At 36.0% G+C, this 19,974-nt stretch overlaps 1 protein-coding gene and 1 long non-coding RNA gene across 2 annotated transcripts in view; both read right to left on the reverse strand.

The window, feature by feature from the left end:
• The window catches only part of LOC123867962, a 27,266-nt gene continuing 7,292 nt past the window's right edge, over window positions 1–19,974 (reverse strand). Inside the window, exon 3 of the long non-coding RNA XR_006796543.1 lies at window positions 1–4,854. This is a non-coding gene — a long non-coding RNA (uncharacterized LOC123867962). The remainder of the gene's footprint in view (window positions 4,855–19,974) is intronic.
• Window positions 8,605–19,974, reverse strand: part of LOC123867943 (carboxy-terminal domain RNA polymerase II polypeptide A small phosphatase 1) — a 14,576-nt gene continuing 3,206 nt past the window's right edge. Inside the window, exons 3-5 of the mRNA XM_045910272.1 lie at window positions 15,533–15,714; window positions 12,398–12,551; window positions 8,605–11,858 (exon numbers count right to left, since the gene is read on the reverse strand). Of these exons, the coding sequence (XP_045766228.1) occupies window positions 11,694–11,858; window positions 12,398–12,551; window positions 15,533–15,714 (501 nt within the window). The 3' untranslated portion in view covers window positions 8,605–11,693. The remainder of the gene's footprint in view (window positions 11,859–12,397; window positions 12,552–15,532; window positions 15,715–19,974) is intronic.

Raw genomic sequence — 19,974 nt, forward strand, 5'->3', positions numbered from 1 at the left:
TTTGTTTATTAAGGCTATTTATTCATTCCTATAAAATAACATACCAAATGTCTCTTTTGTACAACATCATATCAAAAATGTACACCACTATATAAATTTCGTCTCGGGTAAATGTTACCCATTGCTAGCGATTCGTTCCTATTTCCTTGCTATTGCATTTCATAAATAGTTTTATAATAATCGTCCTCTTAATTGCCTAATCTCTGATAGGTAAAAATAAGGAGGTCTTATCGCGTTATTTTTTAGTTTTGCATGTTATCTTAAGAGATTGCAGATGAAATTGCACTAAAAAATTTCATATCCGTAATCTATTAGTTTGGTATAATGCGTAAAAAATGACTTCTCACGCGCCACATAAGTTTGAACTACAGAGGAAAAAGAGCCGTAAAAGGATCCAAAGTAAAAGAAGTGCGTGGGAGTGAGTCTATGCCACATCAATGACTTTAATTTATCACTTTCGTCTAGTCTATGGTTCAAACTTACATTCTGGACTTCAATATGTTTTGAAATTCAGTTAATAGTTCTTTAAAATAACACGACAAGTCCTCTGAGAATGCTGTACAATATATCTACAATGCCGACACCTATTTATTGTATTTTCATTAAGAAGCAATCAAATATAACAAATGATAATGAAGTCAAAATCTTTTTCACAACTATAATTTAAACACATAAGATAATCTCGATAATATTACGAGACGACTGGACCACGACACGAGCCGCAGGCAAGGCATTGTCGTTTACGAGGGATGCAAATGCACGAGTCGGCCGCATCCAGCGCACTGAAGAAGTTTTGATGATATCAGCAGATATAGGCTCTGAAATGCGCCCGATGCGACCGACTTCTATGGCTAAGACAGCTTTTGCACCTCTTGCTGATATAGCGGCCGTGTATCAATATTGCACGATTTTAGTACTTTTTCATTTTGCTACGAAATTGGGAAAATATCTTCTGTCAAGCATGTCGGATTATAAAATCATTTATTTTAATAAATACCTAGTAGAAAAGATGCCTTTAAAATAATGTTGAAAATTCAATAAAATGAATAGTTTGAAAAATACAAGTAGTTATTGCGAATAACATCAGATATCAAGTTATTGGGTACAGATAAAAATTATAAAAATTACAAACAAAAATGTCTTTGACCTATGCTGCTATTAAGAAAAATTCGATGAAAATTTCATTGAATGGTGAGAAGTAAACAACCCCCAAGTGCTACGCGTATTGCAACCTTTGCTTACTGGCTACGACCATATGAAGGCCATCACCATCTCAAACTTATTCTTGTTCTTTTTACAAAATTATTGTATTTCTGAAGGTTTTTTAGAGTTCCGTACCTCAAAAGGACAACCGGAAAAGATTAGTGTTAGTGTGTACTTTTAAGTGAGAGTAGAAAAGTGAGTAATCTTTTTTTTTCTCTCTCTCGTCTGGCCTTACAAAGATTAGCCAAAGTCAAGTTTGTAGTTATTTGTAACAAGTTAGTTAAACTATACAAGTATGGATCCCGTCTGTGCCGGCGCTCGCCGACACACGCACGGCACCCCCTCAGAGCGCTTTCCAGTCAGTTTAAAAAAAAAAAACACTCCAAAAAGGCCAAAGACCTTGTGTAAGGTGTTTGAAAAAGGCAGAGCACGCCAGCCAGCTAACACCAACACAGACGAAGTCCTAGCAAATATATATATGTTAAAAGTACATACCAACACTACTCTATCCCACACATTTTGTTTCTCAAAAAATAAGTAACCTCTGGCGGCCCCAGGATCTTGGACAATTACGGATTAAGTTAAAATTAACACAATTTCTAGTAAAATACGGGATAGACAAAAACAATACACTGCGATTAAATTCCATAAAATTAGATTTATTTCATAAATTGGTGTCGATAATAATTTTTATAATTTACAACCTTCATGTACCTAATAATGACTATTTAACTGATATTGCAAAGCCTAGAGTGTAATTTTTTATAGATATACACTAAACTTGTCACTGGAACGAAATTATGTCAATACAACATCCCTATATATTGCGATGATGATAAACGTTGGATCGAAAATGTTGGGTCGTAGTAAAATGTTGTTCTTTGTGGATGATCAGTACATCAAAAATCTGAACTTTGGCGATTTGTATGGATGGCAAAATCTTGCCATCAATACAAATCGGCAGATCAACACATTTCAATGACGAGATAATTCAAAAACTTACACTCAAGGCGTGTTTGCAATATCATGGCTAAAGAAGTTAGGCGGTGCTATTTATTTAGTTTAGCTACCTCTTTTTACACTCCATAAAAAGTTGCATAACAGGCGAACTCACACATCTGAGACTTGGAACTCAGCCAACTCAACTCAGCCGACATTTAAAAAAATAATCGGCCGAGTTGAGGCGCACTCACACATCTGCGACTTGGAGCTCAGCCTACTCAACGGAGCCGACATTTAGCTGGCTTTTAGTCAACTTTGTTGTCGCACCATTTCATTTGTGAGTACGCCTTTTATCGCGCGTAGTATTGAACGGACCTTGTGAGCGATCTCAATTGACCGGCCAGAAATTAATCTCGACTAGCTGAATCTCTAAGGATGCTCGATATCGATTTCTCAATCGTTTGTTAAGCACTAGTTTATTATTCGGGTCGACCAAGTAAAATCACGCGAATTGTAGCTATCTCAGTGAACGACCAAGCATAGAAATATTCCGTACGCTCCATTATAGATAACAAAATCTAAGGTGGTGAGTGGTGCATATTTATATACTCCACCGAACGCATTTTCAGTTCGATTCTAGCTCCCTAACTGTCACTCTGAATCGGCCAATCACGACAGCGGTTCATTTCGCATGACACATTGCGAACCAATCATGATTCAAGAGGCTTTGGTTGAAGTTACGTATTTAAAACGTGAGTTTGTGGCCCCTATTTTTGAATGGCAATCGTTAGAAACGCGGTTTCCATGATTTTTCGTTCACTGACCTCTCTATTTTGTGACACTGCACTCGCGGAAATAAAAGTATAAAAAATATCATTGTAAAGCAAATCAAACTAAGTAATTACTAGCTTAGCTTCTTTAGCCGCGGGTGAAATACAGGGGGTCAACAAGGCAGTGATGTAGGTGGGTAGCTATTGTTAGTTAATATGTGTAAAACTCGAGTGTTTCCCAAACATTCGTTACTAAATAGAGGTAAGAAACATTTGGAGAGCAGCCATTTTGTCCGGCAGTATAACATGTACAAATAGTGAACTAACTTTATACATACGACAAAGCGTTAAGTGAGTTTCAGTTAAACGAGACAGATTTATGCCAGCGGTATCATGCTGCCTCGTTTCAAGAGTGTCTTAAGTCTAAGCCGAGTTAAAGTGCACTTTATAGATCTCAGCCTGAGAGCTATTGAGTTCACTTTGACTTTGCTTAGTTAAGTTCTGAGTTCTGACATAAATCTGTCTCGCTTTAAGTAAAGTCATAGCATACGCTATTGATCTCAGCTTCTTTATTACGTATTTGCGAAGTTTCGACAGGGTGACCTATTCCTATTAATGGAAAAAAAATTGTTTCCAACATGATCGTCGTAAAATGGAGTATGGAAACCACGCAAAACAATATACGCAAATATGTTTTTCTAAAAAATAGTCTTCTATTTATATTAGTTATACTGCAATTTCAAAGATGCGTGCACGGCATAAGAGAAATCTTACACTATAATAAACAAATATTATATTAAAAGTATTTTTGTTCATTAACCACTGCCATACTATTTACTGATTTGTACTTTGTTTACAAGCAAACTAAAAACTTGGGAAGTAACACAGAACTCGACTATTTTAGCACGTAAGGATAAGGTTTTAAAAATTGAATTGTGAAATATATGAATGACATAAAAAACTGCAGATATTTCAACTGAGCGTCTCTCGAAGTTCCACTACCGTATTTCACAGATAAATGATTGAGTCTAAAAAGGGGGGCTACAACCCACCTCAAACTACGGTACTGTACATTAATTGCACAACGTTATCATATCAGCAGGGCTATTGCGCAGCAGTGGATACGTAATTTAATTAAAATAAGATTTTAACATGTAAAATAAATTCTTATTCTAGAATGTTTTCGTTTTTATCATTACAAGATTAAATAACTTCATTAAAAATACCTACGCATATCGAAAAACGCTCAGCCTAAACATTGTACGATCCGAGATTGGAATTTAATTAGTAACTATACCCTTGTACCTAATAATGGGTTTGATGGCTTTTCTCTCACACTAGAATATGGCTACCATTAGGTTATAAAAAAGCACCGGGACAAAATCGAGTTCCGTACCGCTCTGAAACGTTTCCACATTATCCGAACCGATGTCGAGACTTGAAACTGTATGAAGTATTTAACCGGTATAAATAACGTTATCGGTATCGTTCCCGATACCGTTATCGTTATCTAACCCGTATTATCAATAATTTATTCATTTTACGTGTCATGATATCGGGTAGGATAATCTGGGTACGCTTAAAGGAGTTAGCTAATATATCAAACACAAAAACCATAATTATTGCGTTAAAAATCACTATTTCACATACCTTACTACTAATATTAAATTACAAATATATAAAAAAACATTCGCAAATCAATTATATAACAATGAATTCTCGAATAATGTTAGAAACGTAATTTAATTTACACTTATGATACAATTAGGAAAAAATATCAATTTAATTTTATTGCATGCATTAATAATTTTTATTTTTTATTTATATCAAAATTAACAATTAAATTCCTAATAAGAATGGACGATTTTCGGTGCTGATTTCATAATGTCATACAATTAGAATAAACAGCCATGTTATTTTTTTAGAGAACCTTGAATATCTGTTATCAAGTAAAACTTATCACTGGATTTTAAATATCGCAAAACCGCGATTTGACAGCTCAATATGACATAATATTAACCCCAACTCCAAAAACGCGTTTGCTAATCTTACACATAAGGCTGTTAAGTAACAAATTACAAACACGTTTGAGACTCGATACTTTTTGGAATTAAGGGTCTTTGTACACACTGCATCCAATCCGATCCGAATCCTCGATCGTTTTACGGTTTCGGAAGACCGAAATTCGTATCTTGTGTGTAACCCCTCATACAATTAATGGTACTTATGGTTACTTCCGATCGAAAATTTCATCTTTCATCAAATCGGATTCAGATTGGATAGTGTATAAAGAACCTTACTCTTTATTTAGTTTTGACTGGCTATTCTAAATGCATAACATAATAAGTGTACATAATGTTGCAATTCACAGGAAATATAATTTAAAAAATTGTGTTCAAGTTCAAATATTCCGTTAAATAGGTATCATACAGATTTTTTATGAACAACAGAGTACTTAAAAACTAGAGAAATCAACGTATATATTACTATAACATCCTACTACTATGTGTTAATGCTTACAAAATAAATGCTCTACCGTGGTCTATGGGTAATGAATAGTCCACACAAAACGAACTAACTACATTTACACTTTTGCGCTTTTTTATACGGTGACATTTTTAATTAAATGTAAGCTCTTAAAAAGACCTCCTTATATTGTCTTTGCATTTCAATATTTTTAGTGGATATGTTTACATTTTAATTTAAGCAGGGTCGTAGCTGTTGATCTTGGAAGGGGGGTTGGTACCCCTTTATCGGTCATAGTGAGTGAGGCTCATTAAAAAACGACAATCATTTTTTCTAACTTTTTATCGCTACAGCTTTCCAACAATTTTTTATCATAACTATTCTTAATATTATAAAAATATACACGATTTTTTCAAATCACACACCAAAACATGGTATTTGGTAAATCGTGTTTATAACATAGTTTATCCAATGTTTATGATACAATGAAAGAAACAATAAGGTTTTAATAAGATTAATTAATATACAATAATAATAGTTATTATGTTATTTACATGCGATTTAAAGCTGAAATGATGTTAGATTATACGCACAAGTATAAATGCAATTGTTAATGAACTTTAGAAATTAATAAGTGATTTAATACGATTACACGATATGAGTGGGACGGCTGGTTCGTCAATGAAATGACGACGATTATTATTGGCTAATTGTGAATATCACGTGATCGCGGACCAATCAGAAACGTTTCTGCGGTTCGTTGACCGTTTGACATTCATTATGGCATTACTTATGATCGCAGATAATATATTATGTCAGAGCATCATTAACATAAGGACAAGGTTACAATACTAGCGATAGTGTATACCTAAAAATAAAATATGTATAAGGGTATATATACACACATCGATAGTCACTAAATAACAAAGTGTAAAATCGAAATATTGTGTCCAAATTATAATCAAACTCAAGTTTTACACTTGCAAGGTTTTTAAGTTAGTCAATAAAATCTTATTTACACGCCCACTACCAAAACAATAATATAAAATAGGTGTTGAAATAAAACAATAAACCGAATATTTGCTTAGCAATCAAGAACAAACAATAAATAGGCTGCCATTTGCCATCATTATTTTAGAGATGTACTGGGCCAAAAAAATACTATGAGATGCTCTTTCGCTTGTAAGCAAAACATAAACTCACGTGACTAATAATAGACTCTGTTGGCTGCAGAAAAAGACGGCAGTATATTCAGCCTTTTCAAGTTAGTTAAGTTTTGTGATTTCTTTCGAAGTACAAACTTCTTCAGTGTAGTAATAGATGCATTTGACTATTCCAAAGTAGTTGTAAAAGTGTAATTAAATAAAATAAAATAAAAATTTTAATTTAGCCACGACTTGAGAGTAACTCAGATATTTTTTTGGAGGGAAGTACGTAATGTTAACGTTACTTCCATCACTTTGAAATGGCCACTAAACAGAACTGCTGTTTTGAGGCTGCCATCTTTTATTTGCTGTCATAGACTAAAAGCTCCATTTTTCCTTACTATGACTCATTTTCAAAGCTATTTAATACTAACATGACATTTATTTTTAATTTAATCGCAATATATGGCACGCCAAAGAAGTTTCACTTCAAACGTGCGTAAAGATTACACCAACTAATTTTTATTAGTTATATTTTAAAATTATTTAAGTTTATTTCCTAAACTATTTAGATAATCTCTAAATAGTATAGGAAACTAAATTTTATAGGGATAGGGATCATTTTTTATTTATTTATTACTATTTCAAATCATTTAAACTGGCGAAGCACGATCTGTCAGACACGTTCAGTACATCTCTATCATATTTTTACTCTAAGAATTATCATATTTTAGAACAAAGAAGGCTACACCCAAAAGTTATTGACCTCAGCACTTTAAGAAAAATTGCCAACAAAGAAAAGAATGTGCGTTCACATAGTGCTACAATTTGTTCAGTAAAATTTCGAGTTGCTTATCCAACTAATACTGAAAGCACCACTTAGTTTTTCCCCTAATATTTATTTAATAATGTATTCGTATAATTTCGTTTCTTTTCAAAAAAACTCTATAATCATTAATGAAGGTTTACACAAGTTAGTGATTTTTAAAAAAATGACTTCTACGATCCCAGAAACACACTTTTATTTAGTATTTAAACACATCATGGTAACGTTGCGAATCTACTATTTAAATCCATACTAATATTATAAACGCGAAAGTGTGTCTATCTGTCTGCTATCTTTTCACAGCTCAATAGTTTAAGATTTTGATGTAGTTTAGTACAGAGTTAGCTTACATCCCAGGGAAAGCTGAATCTTGACTTGACTTGACTTGAATCTAGGATTTTATCCTAGAAAATCAAAGAGGTCCCACGAGATTTTTAAAATCCTAAATCCACGCGGACGAAGTCGCGGGCATCATCTAGTAGTTATGTAAATCTACCAATCCGCATTGGGCCAGCGTGGCAGACTGTTGGCCTAAACCCTTCTTATTCTGAGAGTCGAACCGTGATGATGATGACGATGATGGATATTTTATACTTATTAGATTCGTAACTTTGCCGTTGATGTAAATTGTCACTGATTCTTTTGTATGTGTACAAACGAAAATAGGTGTAAATCTAGCGCGATCCTTTTTCGCAGGAAGCATTATGAAAGGGGTAGCAATACATTTAGACCTGTCATTTTAGTTCAAAATTACCCACAAGTCACATCCTCCAGTATTTGAGCGATGGAATTTAAAATATATGACTTGGATTTTGTAGGTTTGTTATTTATGAATAGGGGCAATTTATATATTAATCAAAGGATTGATTTTAAAACAGAACTTCAATTACAGTGTTATAAATCTTGTGTAACAATAGAACCTATCAATTCGCGCCACGATGCAAAAATATGAAAATTTTTATATTTAGTGGATAATCTATTAAATATTTATGTAAAATGGCATCAATCTCTCTACAAAACTAGGTAATACTGAGACGATTCAAATCATATAACATCTTGTGCTGCAAAATACTAACTTTCAACGTGAATTGAAAAACAATCAATGGTACTGATTCTGTTGGCAACTAAATTTTAGAGTATTCGCATCCTCTTCTTACTACTGTAATATGAAAAGGACAGGCACATCTTGACAGTTCTAAATTTAATTTAGAGCTGTCAAACCTCGTGACCTTAGCGACCAGTCGCGAGCCTATTGTTTAAATTTATAGCTTGCACTAAAATTTAGAGTCTTTAAATGTAAAATTTATGTTCCGTCCCTTTTCAACAATACTAAAAGGAGGAAGATGCAGAGCAGATACTCTAAATTTAGTTTAGAGGAAGACAACAGAATCGGTGCCAATATAATCAATATAATTATAAAAATATCGTCATTTAATTTGGTTGGTTGATCAAATCCATCGTTTTGAATATTTTCTTAAATACGTAGTTAAAATCATCATACTGTATATAGCCAGTATTATTAAGCCGAGTACAGACATTAGCAACACAATTTGAATTAAGTATTTGCATTATTATTTTAAAAAGCTTCTACGACATAGACCCGATTGACTCGTTTATTGTCATTAAAGCGTTTAAAAATTAATTTCATTTATGAATAACTTCATAACGTTTCTCGCAAATAAAAGGTATGTACAACACTGTACAATATGCATACATTATGATAATGTAAAACTGATCACATCGACGCTTATGTGCACAGACCTCAATCTAAAGCTAATGTTACACTGTAGACAACAAAAAAAAACAATCGATGAAATATGGCATACCACTGAAATACGTATATGACAATTAATTTTAATTCATTAGTCATTATAATATTAAGTCACATATAAAATATATTTCTTAAAATTTTCTGTGCTTACATCAACATTATGTCACACCAAAGATAATAATTAACTTATTCCCTATCACCTATAGTTTTATTTTTCAATAATAACTAACCCTTTAATAATTTTATGAAAACCCCATATAATCTTAAAAGTGAAAAGCTAAGTCAAAAGCACGTAAAGAACCTAATTTGCATTTAGATTAATAGAAACAATTGTATTGTTTTATTCCCCTATTTCTTTCTGTACATTTAGTTTGTTTAACATAATAAAATTCTTAATAATATCTCATAAACTGTTTTGTTTGTTATAAATAAATAATTATCATTTTTTAAGTCATAATTAAATCAAACATACTTTAATGTAGGTTCAGCTGTCCATTTTGTCGAGTTAAAAAGGAAAAAAAGCATATTTTGTTCAATTAAGTTTGTAACTTACACATTATCTGTGTGTATTGTAACACTGGCTTTAGATCGTACGATCCTATACAATCTAAAGTGCTAGAATAATTCAGCCGTTATGATCCTTAACTCTTATTTAATACTTTATGTACATCATAAGTTGACCGAATATTTACCGCTGTCTCCCAAACAAGTGAAAATTCCGACCGAAATATCGACCTTTATATGAACAAATTCCTCTACGAATTCCGATCGGTCTTACCGCAGTAAGAGAAGCGATTTTTTCGACCCAAGCTTGACAATGTTCCTAACTCGGCACGGTCGTATGTGGAACTCGTTCAGTGAAGCGGCGAAGAGCGGACTCATATCGTGTGTCGACCAACCAGATTATTAAAAGATGACGTGATAAAATTGTCACGTCATCTCAAAAAAATCTGATTGGTCGACCATACACAATATCATCTACGCTTCAGTGAATCCTTATTCATCTTTAGCTACATATACACTATTTTCGCAAACCTGTAGCACTCAGCTCACATATAATCTAGTGCTTTGAAAGAGTTAGAACTGTTCTGAGCAGTGTGGGTCTATGCGCAAAAACTGCGCGGCGCAGGAATTAGCGTAGTGTGCGCAGAAAATGAATCAATGCGAGCTATTCAAAAGTACAAAGTTCTACGAATTCGCGAAAATGGTTTATACCCAGCTGACAGTGAAAATCCGTACCGGAATCTCGCACTGATGTGGGAGTGCCATAAGTGCCTACCATATTACCTGCTTACAAATACACGATAAAAATATTATAATATATACACTAGAGTACGGCTGCGTAAAACTTACGTGTAAATAACAGCCGAATCGCAAAAATTCGTGATTACATCGAGTCTATAGATTTTTTTAGTTTATTTATTTAGAACAAAGCAAACCAAGACGAACAATTCCCATATAGCAGAGTGAGGTACCTTTCAAGTATTATGTAAACATACTTCAGGGTGGAGGGGGTTCCCTTATTTTTGGTGACGAAATAAGGGAAATCACTGCTCCTCTGTCATCAAAATTAAGGTAAAAGGGAAAGTACAGAATTAGCGATTGATACTGACAAGGAAGTACAGGAAGAAGGGTTTTATTATTTGGGAAATCAGTAATTTTTTCATTATTTCTTATGCTTACGTAAAACTCGAAATGCCCCTAATCTGAAATGGGCGATCTCTGCAATACCTTAACTTACTTATATTTGTTCCCAAGCACGATATAAAAAAGTTGAAATCGATTTCGCTTAAATCGTTTACAAAACATCGAATCGTAATGTTTTTACTGTTAATTGCGAAATTATCGGATAACTAGACGCACATCGCTAGTGACGGAAGCTTAGCGAAAAGCAGACGTTACTAGGGAGGTCTGGGGCCACGGTACCTTGCTACTACAGCTTTGACGACTACAGTAGGTACCGATATCAACTATACTTTGAGGCAAAAGTAAGTTAGAAAACAAGTAATCGATAATAAAATAAATATAAGTTTGTCAAATAAATCGTCAATCGTTAAAAAATTTCGGAATATTTACTGGTAACATTCTGAAAAGTCGAAATCTTTGCGTACATATTGTATCTCAAAAATTCCGTCTTGATACCACAGTCAGGCCTATGATTAGAAGTCGGGTTAAATAAAAAAGTTCGCATACATCTACACAGACCACTTACGTACTAGGAAATACCTAAAATGTAAAATAGGTACAAATAACGTCCTTACTAACCAGAAGGCAAAATTGGCACTTAAGACGAAGTTCGCCCCTTTCTTGATGAGCGTCTCGAGCAGGGTGAGCGGGCGCGGCGCAGCGCGGGCCACCTCCAGCCCCACGCGGCTCTCGCGCAGCACGTACTCGCGGACCACGTGCTCGCGGATCACGTGCTCGCGCACCACGTGCTCGCGGAACACTTGCTCGCGCGGCGCGGGTTCGCGGAACACTTGGTCGCGCGGCGCGGGTTCGCTCGCCGGCACGCTCACGTAGCGCACGCAGCGCACGTAGCGCACGCGCTCGTGCGCTCGGCTCGGCCGCGGCTATGTGGGCGGGGAGCTATTGTTGTGTTGTGTGGGGTTGTAGGGGTGGTTGGAGTTGCGCAACACTGTGTACACACTGTCCACCTTGCTCAGTTTCTCGAAAAACGGTATTAAGTCCAACAGTTCTGAGTCTGTCATGTCGTCGAACCATGACGCCACAGGTACCTGGAAATGTACACCAATCATTTTAACACTGTGTACAGTAACGGTTTAAAAAAACACACTAACACTAACAATATTGACGAATTCTTGGAAATTAATTGGATCATCGAATGAACAAAATTGACTTAGGATAGTCCGGGAGTGAAATTGGTTCGAAAGTAAGTAGATTATCTAGGATGGGCGCATGAAATTGGCATTGAAGTCAATAATAATCTATTGACTTCCAACTGGAACTAAACTTATGAACTTTAACCGAAAAAGGTTCCCGACTGAAAGTTACACGCAGTTGCCGCGGTGTGGTTGGCGAAGTTGACACTAGTGTGACATACTCGTAAGTCACATAGAACAGGACAACTCACAGCATTATCCGGGTGAACTCGTCCTACATATTTCACCCGTTCATTTCACACATTTCAATATGTCGACGATGATGACACGGCTCTTGTCGCGGCCGAGGCTATCGAGGTCTCTCACGTGGTTGCCGCGTGGAATGCGCAGCTTTGTCGCGTGACATTAGTGTGACATAGGACGGAACTACTCACAGCATTATCCGGGTGGAATATGTAGGAGGCGGGCGAGTTGTCGACGATGACGACGCGGCGCAGGTCGCGGCCGAGACTGTTGAGGTCCTTCACGTAGTTGCCGCGGTGGAACACGCAGCTGTCGCGAAACAATCGCGCACGGAAAACGCCCCATCTGAAAAAGCAGATGCGATTTTTAGGGTTCCGTAACTCAAAAGGAAAAACGGAACTCTTTTAGGATCACTTTGTTGTTTGTCTGTCTGTCTGTCTGTCCATCCGTCCGTCCGTCGTATCCGTCTAGAAAATAGAGTATTTCCCGTTGACCTAGAATCATGAAATTTGGCAGGTAGGTAGGTCTTATAGCACAAGTAAAGGAATAAATCCGAAAACCGTGAATGTGTGGTTACATCATTAAAAAAAATTAAAATGTGATTCAATTTTCAAAGTAAGAACTATATATACCAAGTGGGCTATCATGCGAAAGGGTTCTACCTGTATATTCTAAAACAGATTTTTATTTATTTTTTATGCTTTATACTTTTTGATTTATCGTGCAAAATGATTTATCAGAAAAATTACGAGAGTACGGAACCCTCGCTGACTGACTCGCACTTGGCCGGTTTTTTAACGTCGTATCATCTAGTCGCACTATAAAAGTGATGGCATAGAATATCGTTACTATTATTAGCGTCGAGTATTGATTTACGCAAAAGCTATTTTTAACGTACAACGAACAATCGCTCAAGGAATTCGCTACATGTACAAAAAGTTATGGATTTTCATCTTGTAATGGCGGCAGCAATTAACGCTGAACAGTTTTTTTGACCATTTTACTTTAAGTAAAATACTATTTTGTACTACACAGACCAGTGTCACAGTTGAAGACATTTATCTAACTTGAAACAAAAATTTGAATGGCCACTTGGCATGTGGCAGAGTTTATAGCGAGGCTTAACCTGCAACTGCCACATGCCAAGTGTATACAAACACAATCCAGGGAAAAATATTTTTCATCAACCTGTTAAGTTGTTAAAATTAAGATGGTACCGGTTGCCAGTTTGCAGTCGATATTGTAATCGATTGAGTAACAATGCAAACAATTCAATAGGTAATTATATCATTTAGTACCGAGCCGTCCGGGCTTTGCACTGGTAGCAAATTACAATTTTAGGACGGATCTCTAATTTTTTTGAAAATAAATTATGGCCTATGTCACTCAGGAATAATGTAGCTGTCTACCGGTGAAAGAATTTTCAAAACTTACAAACTTTACCTCTTTATAATATTTATAGATAGGTAATATAGATAAGTCACAGCACAGAACACAAATTAAAACCAAGGCATACACAAGTGTAAATTAAAAATTTATAACATCCCCGACAAGTGAAAGTTACAGTAACTAGAAAAGAGCTGATAACTTTCAAACGGCTGAACCGATTTTCTTGGATTATAGCTAAGAACACTCTCGATCAAGCCACCTTTCAAACAAAAAAAAAACCAAATTAAAATCGGTTCATTAGTTTAGGCGCTACGGTGCCACAGACAGATACACAGATACACACGTCAAACTCATAACACACCTCTTTTTGGGTCAGGGGTTAAAAACACCAATTATTTCTTTAAATTTTATTGGCACACAAGGAAAACGTGGCTGTAAAACGCCCCTGTTTAATTTGACGACTATAAGCAATCTTCAATTTTCGGCAGCCAAATTCATTCCATTATAGCACGTCCCCCAATTCAAACAATTAGGCGTTCAATGCACCACATACAAGCATCTGCGGCTTTCAAATCGCCGCTTTAATTCCAATACGGATTTATTGGTCCATTAGTTCTCACAACCCTTCAACAAGAGGCCCACATTCTTAACGCCAAGTGTGAAGAACAAAGCACACTTGACGCTTAGCCAGCAGCCTTTTAGTCTCAAGATTTATTTGTTGTTCATTTTCTCAACCCATTATTTTAATGTCTAACTTATAAGCTTACGTTTGTCGTATTTGGAATATTTATAATTTATAATGACTGACTAAATACATTGCAAATTGAATCTTTGCAAATCTTTATTATTACGATGTTTGAAATGTCAAGTATTTTTATGCAAAGGCTATAGATTTTACGGCTGGAACACGAACTCTTCAGATGAGATTCAGTTTCAGAATTATTTTTGGTCGTATTTTTCGAATGTAAAGATCAAGTTCGTACTGTAGTGGCTACGCGAGTTGTTCGCAATCCTCTTCAAGCCTGTGCCGTAATCGATCTCAGTGAATTCTTTTAATATCACACTAATGAATTTTTAAAATTCACAAACAAGCGAATGAATCGTCAAATGAATGATCTAGAGCATACCTACTAGTAACCCTGGGTAAATGTAACAATCCTGAGACGCCTCTAACCTGACGTGGACAGCACCGCTGGGTTTTTTAGTGGGTATGCTATATTATGCAGCATCAAATGCATTGCTAGTGAGCCCCACATACCTGCTTTCGAGCGGGATGCGTAATTGCATTTTTACCAGCGGAAAAAAAGGGTAAATGTAACAGAATTCTGCTGCAATTTGACGTTTTTAAATAGGCGAGCGCCATATCTCCGCGGATAAAAAGCCAAAGAAATTTCAGCGCACGTTCTACTGCCCTGGGTTTCTTTTCGACACGTATTTACAATCACGGAAATTTGCTAGATTTTTCTTTAAGATACTACAAAACGACGACTCCCATTCAAAATAATGCAAGCACCTGTCCGCGAACCGCGAATTTGGGGAGCGAGGCAGTGAACAGTAATAATTATTATCTGCATAAAAGATTAGCGACGGGGTCCACGTATTTGGGGAGCGAGGCCGTGAACAGTACGCACTCGTATAGTTCGCCACAGCACCGCAGGAACTCGTCCACGTGCGATCACTTCCGCACGTACACCTGGCGTACCGCACCGTCGATCTCCACTGGCACTACGAAGTCTGCGTTTTATATAATTACCTACCTACAAGATCAATGACCGTGTCCGCGTACTTGGCGAGCGAGTCCGTGGACAGCACGCACTCGTATAGTTCGCCACGGCACCGCAGAAACTCGTCCACGTGCGATCACTTCCGCACGTACACCTGGTGTACCGCACCGTCGGTCACCACTGGCACTACAAATTCGCATTCTATATAATTACCTGTCTAATAAATCAGCGACGGGGTCCGCGTATTTGGCGAGCGAGGCCGTGAACAGCACGCACTCGTACAGTTCGCCGCAGCGCCGCAGGAACTCGTCCACGTGCGGTCGCTTCAGCACGTACACTTGGTGCACTGCGCCGTCTATCTCCACTGGCACTACGAAGTCTGCGTTGTTTATGGGCTGTAAAATAAATTTAACAATTAAAATTTGCAACAAAGTAAGTTTCTAACTAATATGTTGCAATAAGAATTACTAGGAATGAGAGGGCTTAGATCCAATTGTATAAATGGACGGTGGAATATTACCAAGATACGACAATGTGGACATTAGACACTTAGACACTTAGACCGACATTTGGAACAGTGGTTATTCACTTTGCAAGCATTGTCACTTCTAGTTCTTCTGCTAGCTGCTGGGGGTCTATCTAGCAGTTTGACACCTACAATTTTTATTTTTTTTAAGAATATTAGCCATGTTAAATGACTAATATTCCCCTTTCCCCTCCAACTAAGCGTCAGGTTTGTGCTAGGAATAGGTACGACAATAGTGCAACGGGCGGGGTTTGAACCGTCGACCTTTCGGTTTTCAGTCCACTCCTTTACCGGTTGAGCTATTGAGGCTCTAATATAACAGTCGCAGTCACCTTTTATTGGCTGACTGAAGCTTGGCTAAAATGTACTTTTGCAGCAAGAATACCATGAGTTCAACCAATCACAATAACTGAACTGTAGCCTGTAGCAGAGTGTACCTGTAGTAACTGTGTTGTTATAACTGAAACTGTAGCGAAATGAATTGAAACTTTCGTTAGAATAGAATAGATTTTTATTCAAATAGACTTTTACAAGTGCTTTTGAATCGTCAATTTACCATTCGTTCTAAAAGGTTTTACAGTCAAGCGCGTAAGATTACAAGACTGCAAAAATTATTTCATTTTTTAACCCCCGACCCAAAAAGAGGGGTGTTATAAGTTTGACGTGTGTATCTGTGTATCTGTGTGTCTGTGTATCTGTGTATCTGTCTGTGGCATCGTAGCGCCTAAACGAATGAACCGATTTTAATTTAGTTTTTTTTGTTTGAAAGGTGGCTTGATCGATAGTGTTCTTAGCTATAATCCAAAAAAATTGGTGCAACCGTTTAAGAGTTATCAGCTCTTTTCTAGTTTTCTTGTAGAAAAGAAGGTTACATAACCGTTAGGTTCATAATATTATGTCAATTGACAAATGTCAAGCTGTCAAGATGGACGTTGCCTTGATACATAATTATTTATTTGAAAATGATGTTTTGGAAAACTCTGATACTTTGGATCGTAGGCGCGGAATAGTCCAAGAAAATCGGTTCAGCCGTTTGAAAGTTATCAGGTCTTTTCGGTCTTTTCTAGTTACTGTAACTTCACTTGTCGGGGGTGTTATAAATTTTTAATTTACACTTGTCCTCTGATTTGTTTCGCTTAGATTGATACTTACCTACGATTACAACTAATCGATTATGATAGACATAATCGATTCTCTGGTTTGTCGAGAGTATAATAGCGAATGCTAGCCTTCACTTCGTGAGGACAGGGTATAAGGTTAACATTTATTTAAGAGACTTTTTTCTCCCTTGAGTATTTAAAAGTGAACCATTTGGAAATGCAAAAGAGAGGAATGTGTAGGAATACTATTCACAATAGTTTGAAAATATAAGTTCTCACGAGCAATTAAATGAGTAATAAAAAGATAATGACTCTCCTACTGTGCATCACTTTTTGCAACAAATAGTTTTAGATAACTAGTGTTACATGTTAACCAGTCCACTGCTGGAATGGAAAACGATACTGGCAAATAAATCTGTCGATCGGGAACTAAAAATAGTCTAATTCAATTCAATTTAATTCCCAGATATTTGGTTTTAGGTGTGCCAGCTGGGCACTAAAACAATCTAAATGTTGCAATAAATGGGTGTGCTATAATACAAAAGGCAATGACGGTTATGCAATCCATGCTATCAATTCATGAGTACCATACTTAAGATGACTGCGATTTTGTCCTGAGGACTCTCTAATTATAATATAATATAAAAATTTTATTTTATTTTTATATAATTTATTTTATTTTATATATAATTATATATAATATATAATTTTACCTTATTAATTTTCGAGGCTTCATTCAATTTAACATTCCAACCTTCGTGTGATATTCCCTATGTCCCCTAAAATCAATTAGGTATCTTCTGCAACCCATAATTAAATTAGTACATATAGCATTAGGTGGGACAAATTTTAAGTTCGATCTTCAGTACCTTTGGTGAGACAAATTATTGTAAGCATGGTATGGAGTGTAGACGAATTTGTTAGCTTAGAATCTAAGATGTACGGAATCGTTTCCATTACCACGTCCACAAGCCATCAGTGAACATAATTTAGTTCAACACTTCACAAAATATTCAACAAATATCTGCGTTACGGTGCCGTCATCATTATCGTTGTCTATCACTCATTCAGGGCCTATGACGTAACTTCATGCATGCTTTCAAGTCTCAGTCATCAAATAACATAATATTAGGACTTCTACAAAAAAACAATATCAGGTCAACTGAGATAATTGGCTTACTGTTCGTACCTACGTGCATATTGGCCCATATTGCGGGGGATATTTTAGATTCCCAATAGTAACCTACTGTCCTAAATAAGTGTTTAAAAACAACAAGGATAATGACACCAAAATACGTTTAAAGAAACCAGCGCGTTAAGTTTAATAAATCAAAGGTATGCGCATTGCAATGAGACAATGACTCAGTACGCCACGGAAAACCCGCGAATTAGCATTAAACGACCCGTGGCATGTAATTAAAAGTTAACAGATTCTATGACTTGGGCAATTAGACATCAGACAGGAACTGAAAAAAATAAAGATGTGACTACTTATGTCCACCTTGTCGGAAAAAAGCAAGTGTTACTGTTTTTGGTCACTGCAAGTGTCCAATTATTATTTTTAGTCCAAAAAAAAGATTCCGATGAATTGAGAACCTCCTCCTTTTTTCGAAGTCGGTTAAAAAGAGAGGTGTCAGGCAAAACTCGCACAAGTCGCAAATGGGTGAGTCGCAAATAAGGGAAGAGGACAAGCTTTCCTTCTATTGACAGGCCAATTTCAGTGGATAATGATGAATGATGACTCATAATAAACTTAGTAATTCCTTTAAAATGTAGATTACCGGCATCGAAATATTGCTGTGACAAAGTTCTGTCGCCTTATTTTGTGCTTTTGTGTTAACATTGACGACAAAACCATGGTTTTTGCACTGACGAATGTTTTAACTGTTAAATAAGTTAGGTCCGTGAAAACCTTTGTAAGCTAGTACCTACTTACTTGGCTCAAAGGATCCTATTTAACTAGCCTAACAATAGAGGTCGACGATTAATGTTAATAGTTGATAGTCATACGACATAGGCTCGATATACCTTTAGAATTTCTCGGCACGTCTTGCGCCTTTGTTCGAAAAGGAAAACAATGTAGTTTGTGACAGAAATACGTATCCTTTCTATGAGGCCTGCGGCTTAGATTGATTGACGGGTTAACTTTATAGCCGAGCCGAGCAACAGTGTAGCTCGGGGCTTACCCGCCTAATTCAATTTTATGCATCAAAATAGTTGGAATTTTAGAAGTATCTATGAGTATATGATCCTATAAGAGTACCATTTTATTCTGGAGATACGGAACCCTAAAAATAGATAGATCTTTTCTAAAATGCTAAATATTTAGGCAAATCTACCTCTAAAGGTATCAAAATCAAATCTACTACTGTTACTTTTCAAGTGGTTAACTGTGCGTAAATCTGTTATTTAGTTTGGACGAGAAAGGGAAAAGTTTTCCATCCCTTTTCGCTAGCAAATTTACTTAGCTTACTTAAATCCACAGTACCTATATGAAAATGAAGAATGAGTGCTTTAGGAGATGAAAAATAACTAAAGAGATAAAAATAAGAACAAGTGTAAATTAAAAATTTATAACACCCCCGACAAGTGAAGGTTACAGTAACTAGAAAGTAGCTGATAACTTTCAAACGGCTGAACCGATTTTCTTGGATTATAGCTAAGACCACTCTTGATCAAGCCACCTTTCAAACAAAAAAAAAACTAAATTAAAATCGATTCATTCGTTTAGGCGCTACGATACCACAGACAGATACACAGATACACACGTCAAACTTCTAACACCCCTCTTTTTGGGTCGGGGGTTAAAAAATAACTAAAGAGATAAAAATAAGAAAAAATAATTTTCACAATACAATGTGTGTGTATGATCAACGAGATTCTTTGTAGTTTGTACTCAATATTTTCAATTTATCAACTGAATGAAGACCAATACAATACAATATTATCTATACCTTACAGATGTATATACAGCTAATAATGATCACCGGAATTGATTCATAATTGTGTACCTATCCAAACATTACATA

This window comes from Maniola jurtina, chromosome 1 (genome assembly GCF_905333055.1).
Source record: "Maniola jurtina chromosome 1, ilManJurt1.1, whole genome shotgun sequence".
In the NCBI taxonomy this organism is placed as follows: Eukaryota; Metazoa; Arthropoda; class Insecta; order Lepidoptera; family Nymphalidae; genus Maniola; species Maniola jurtina.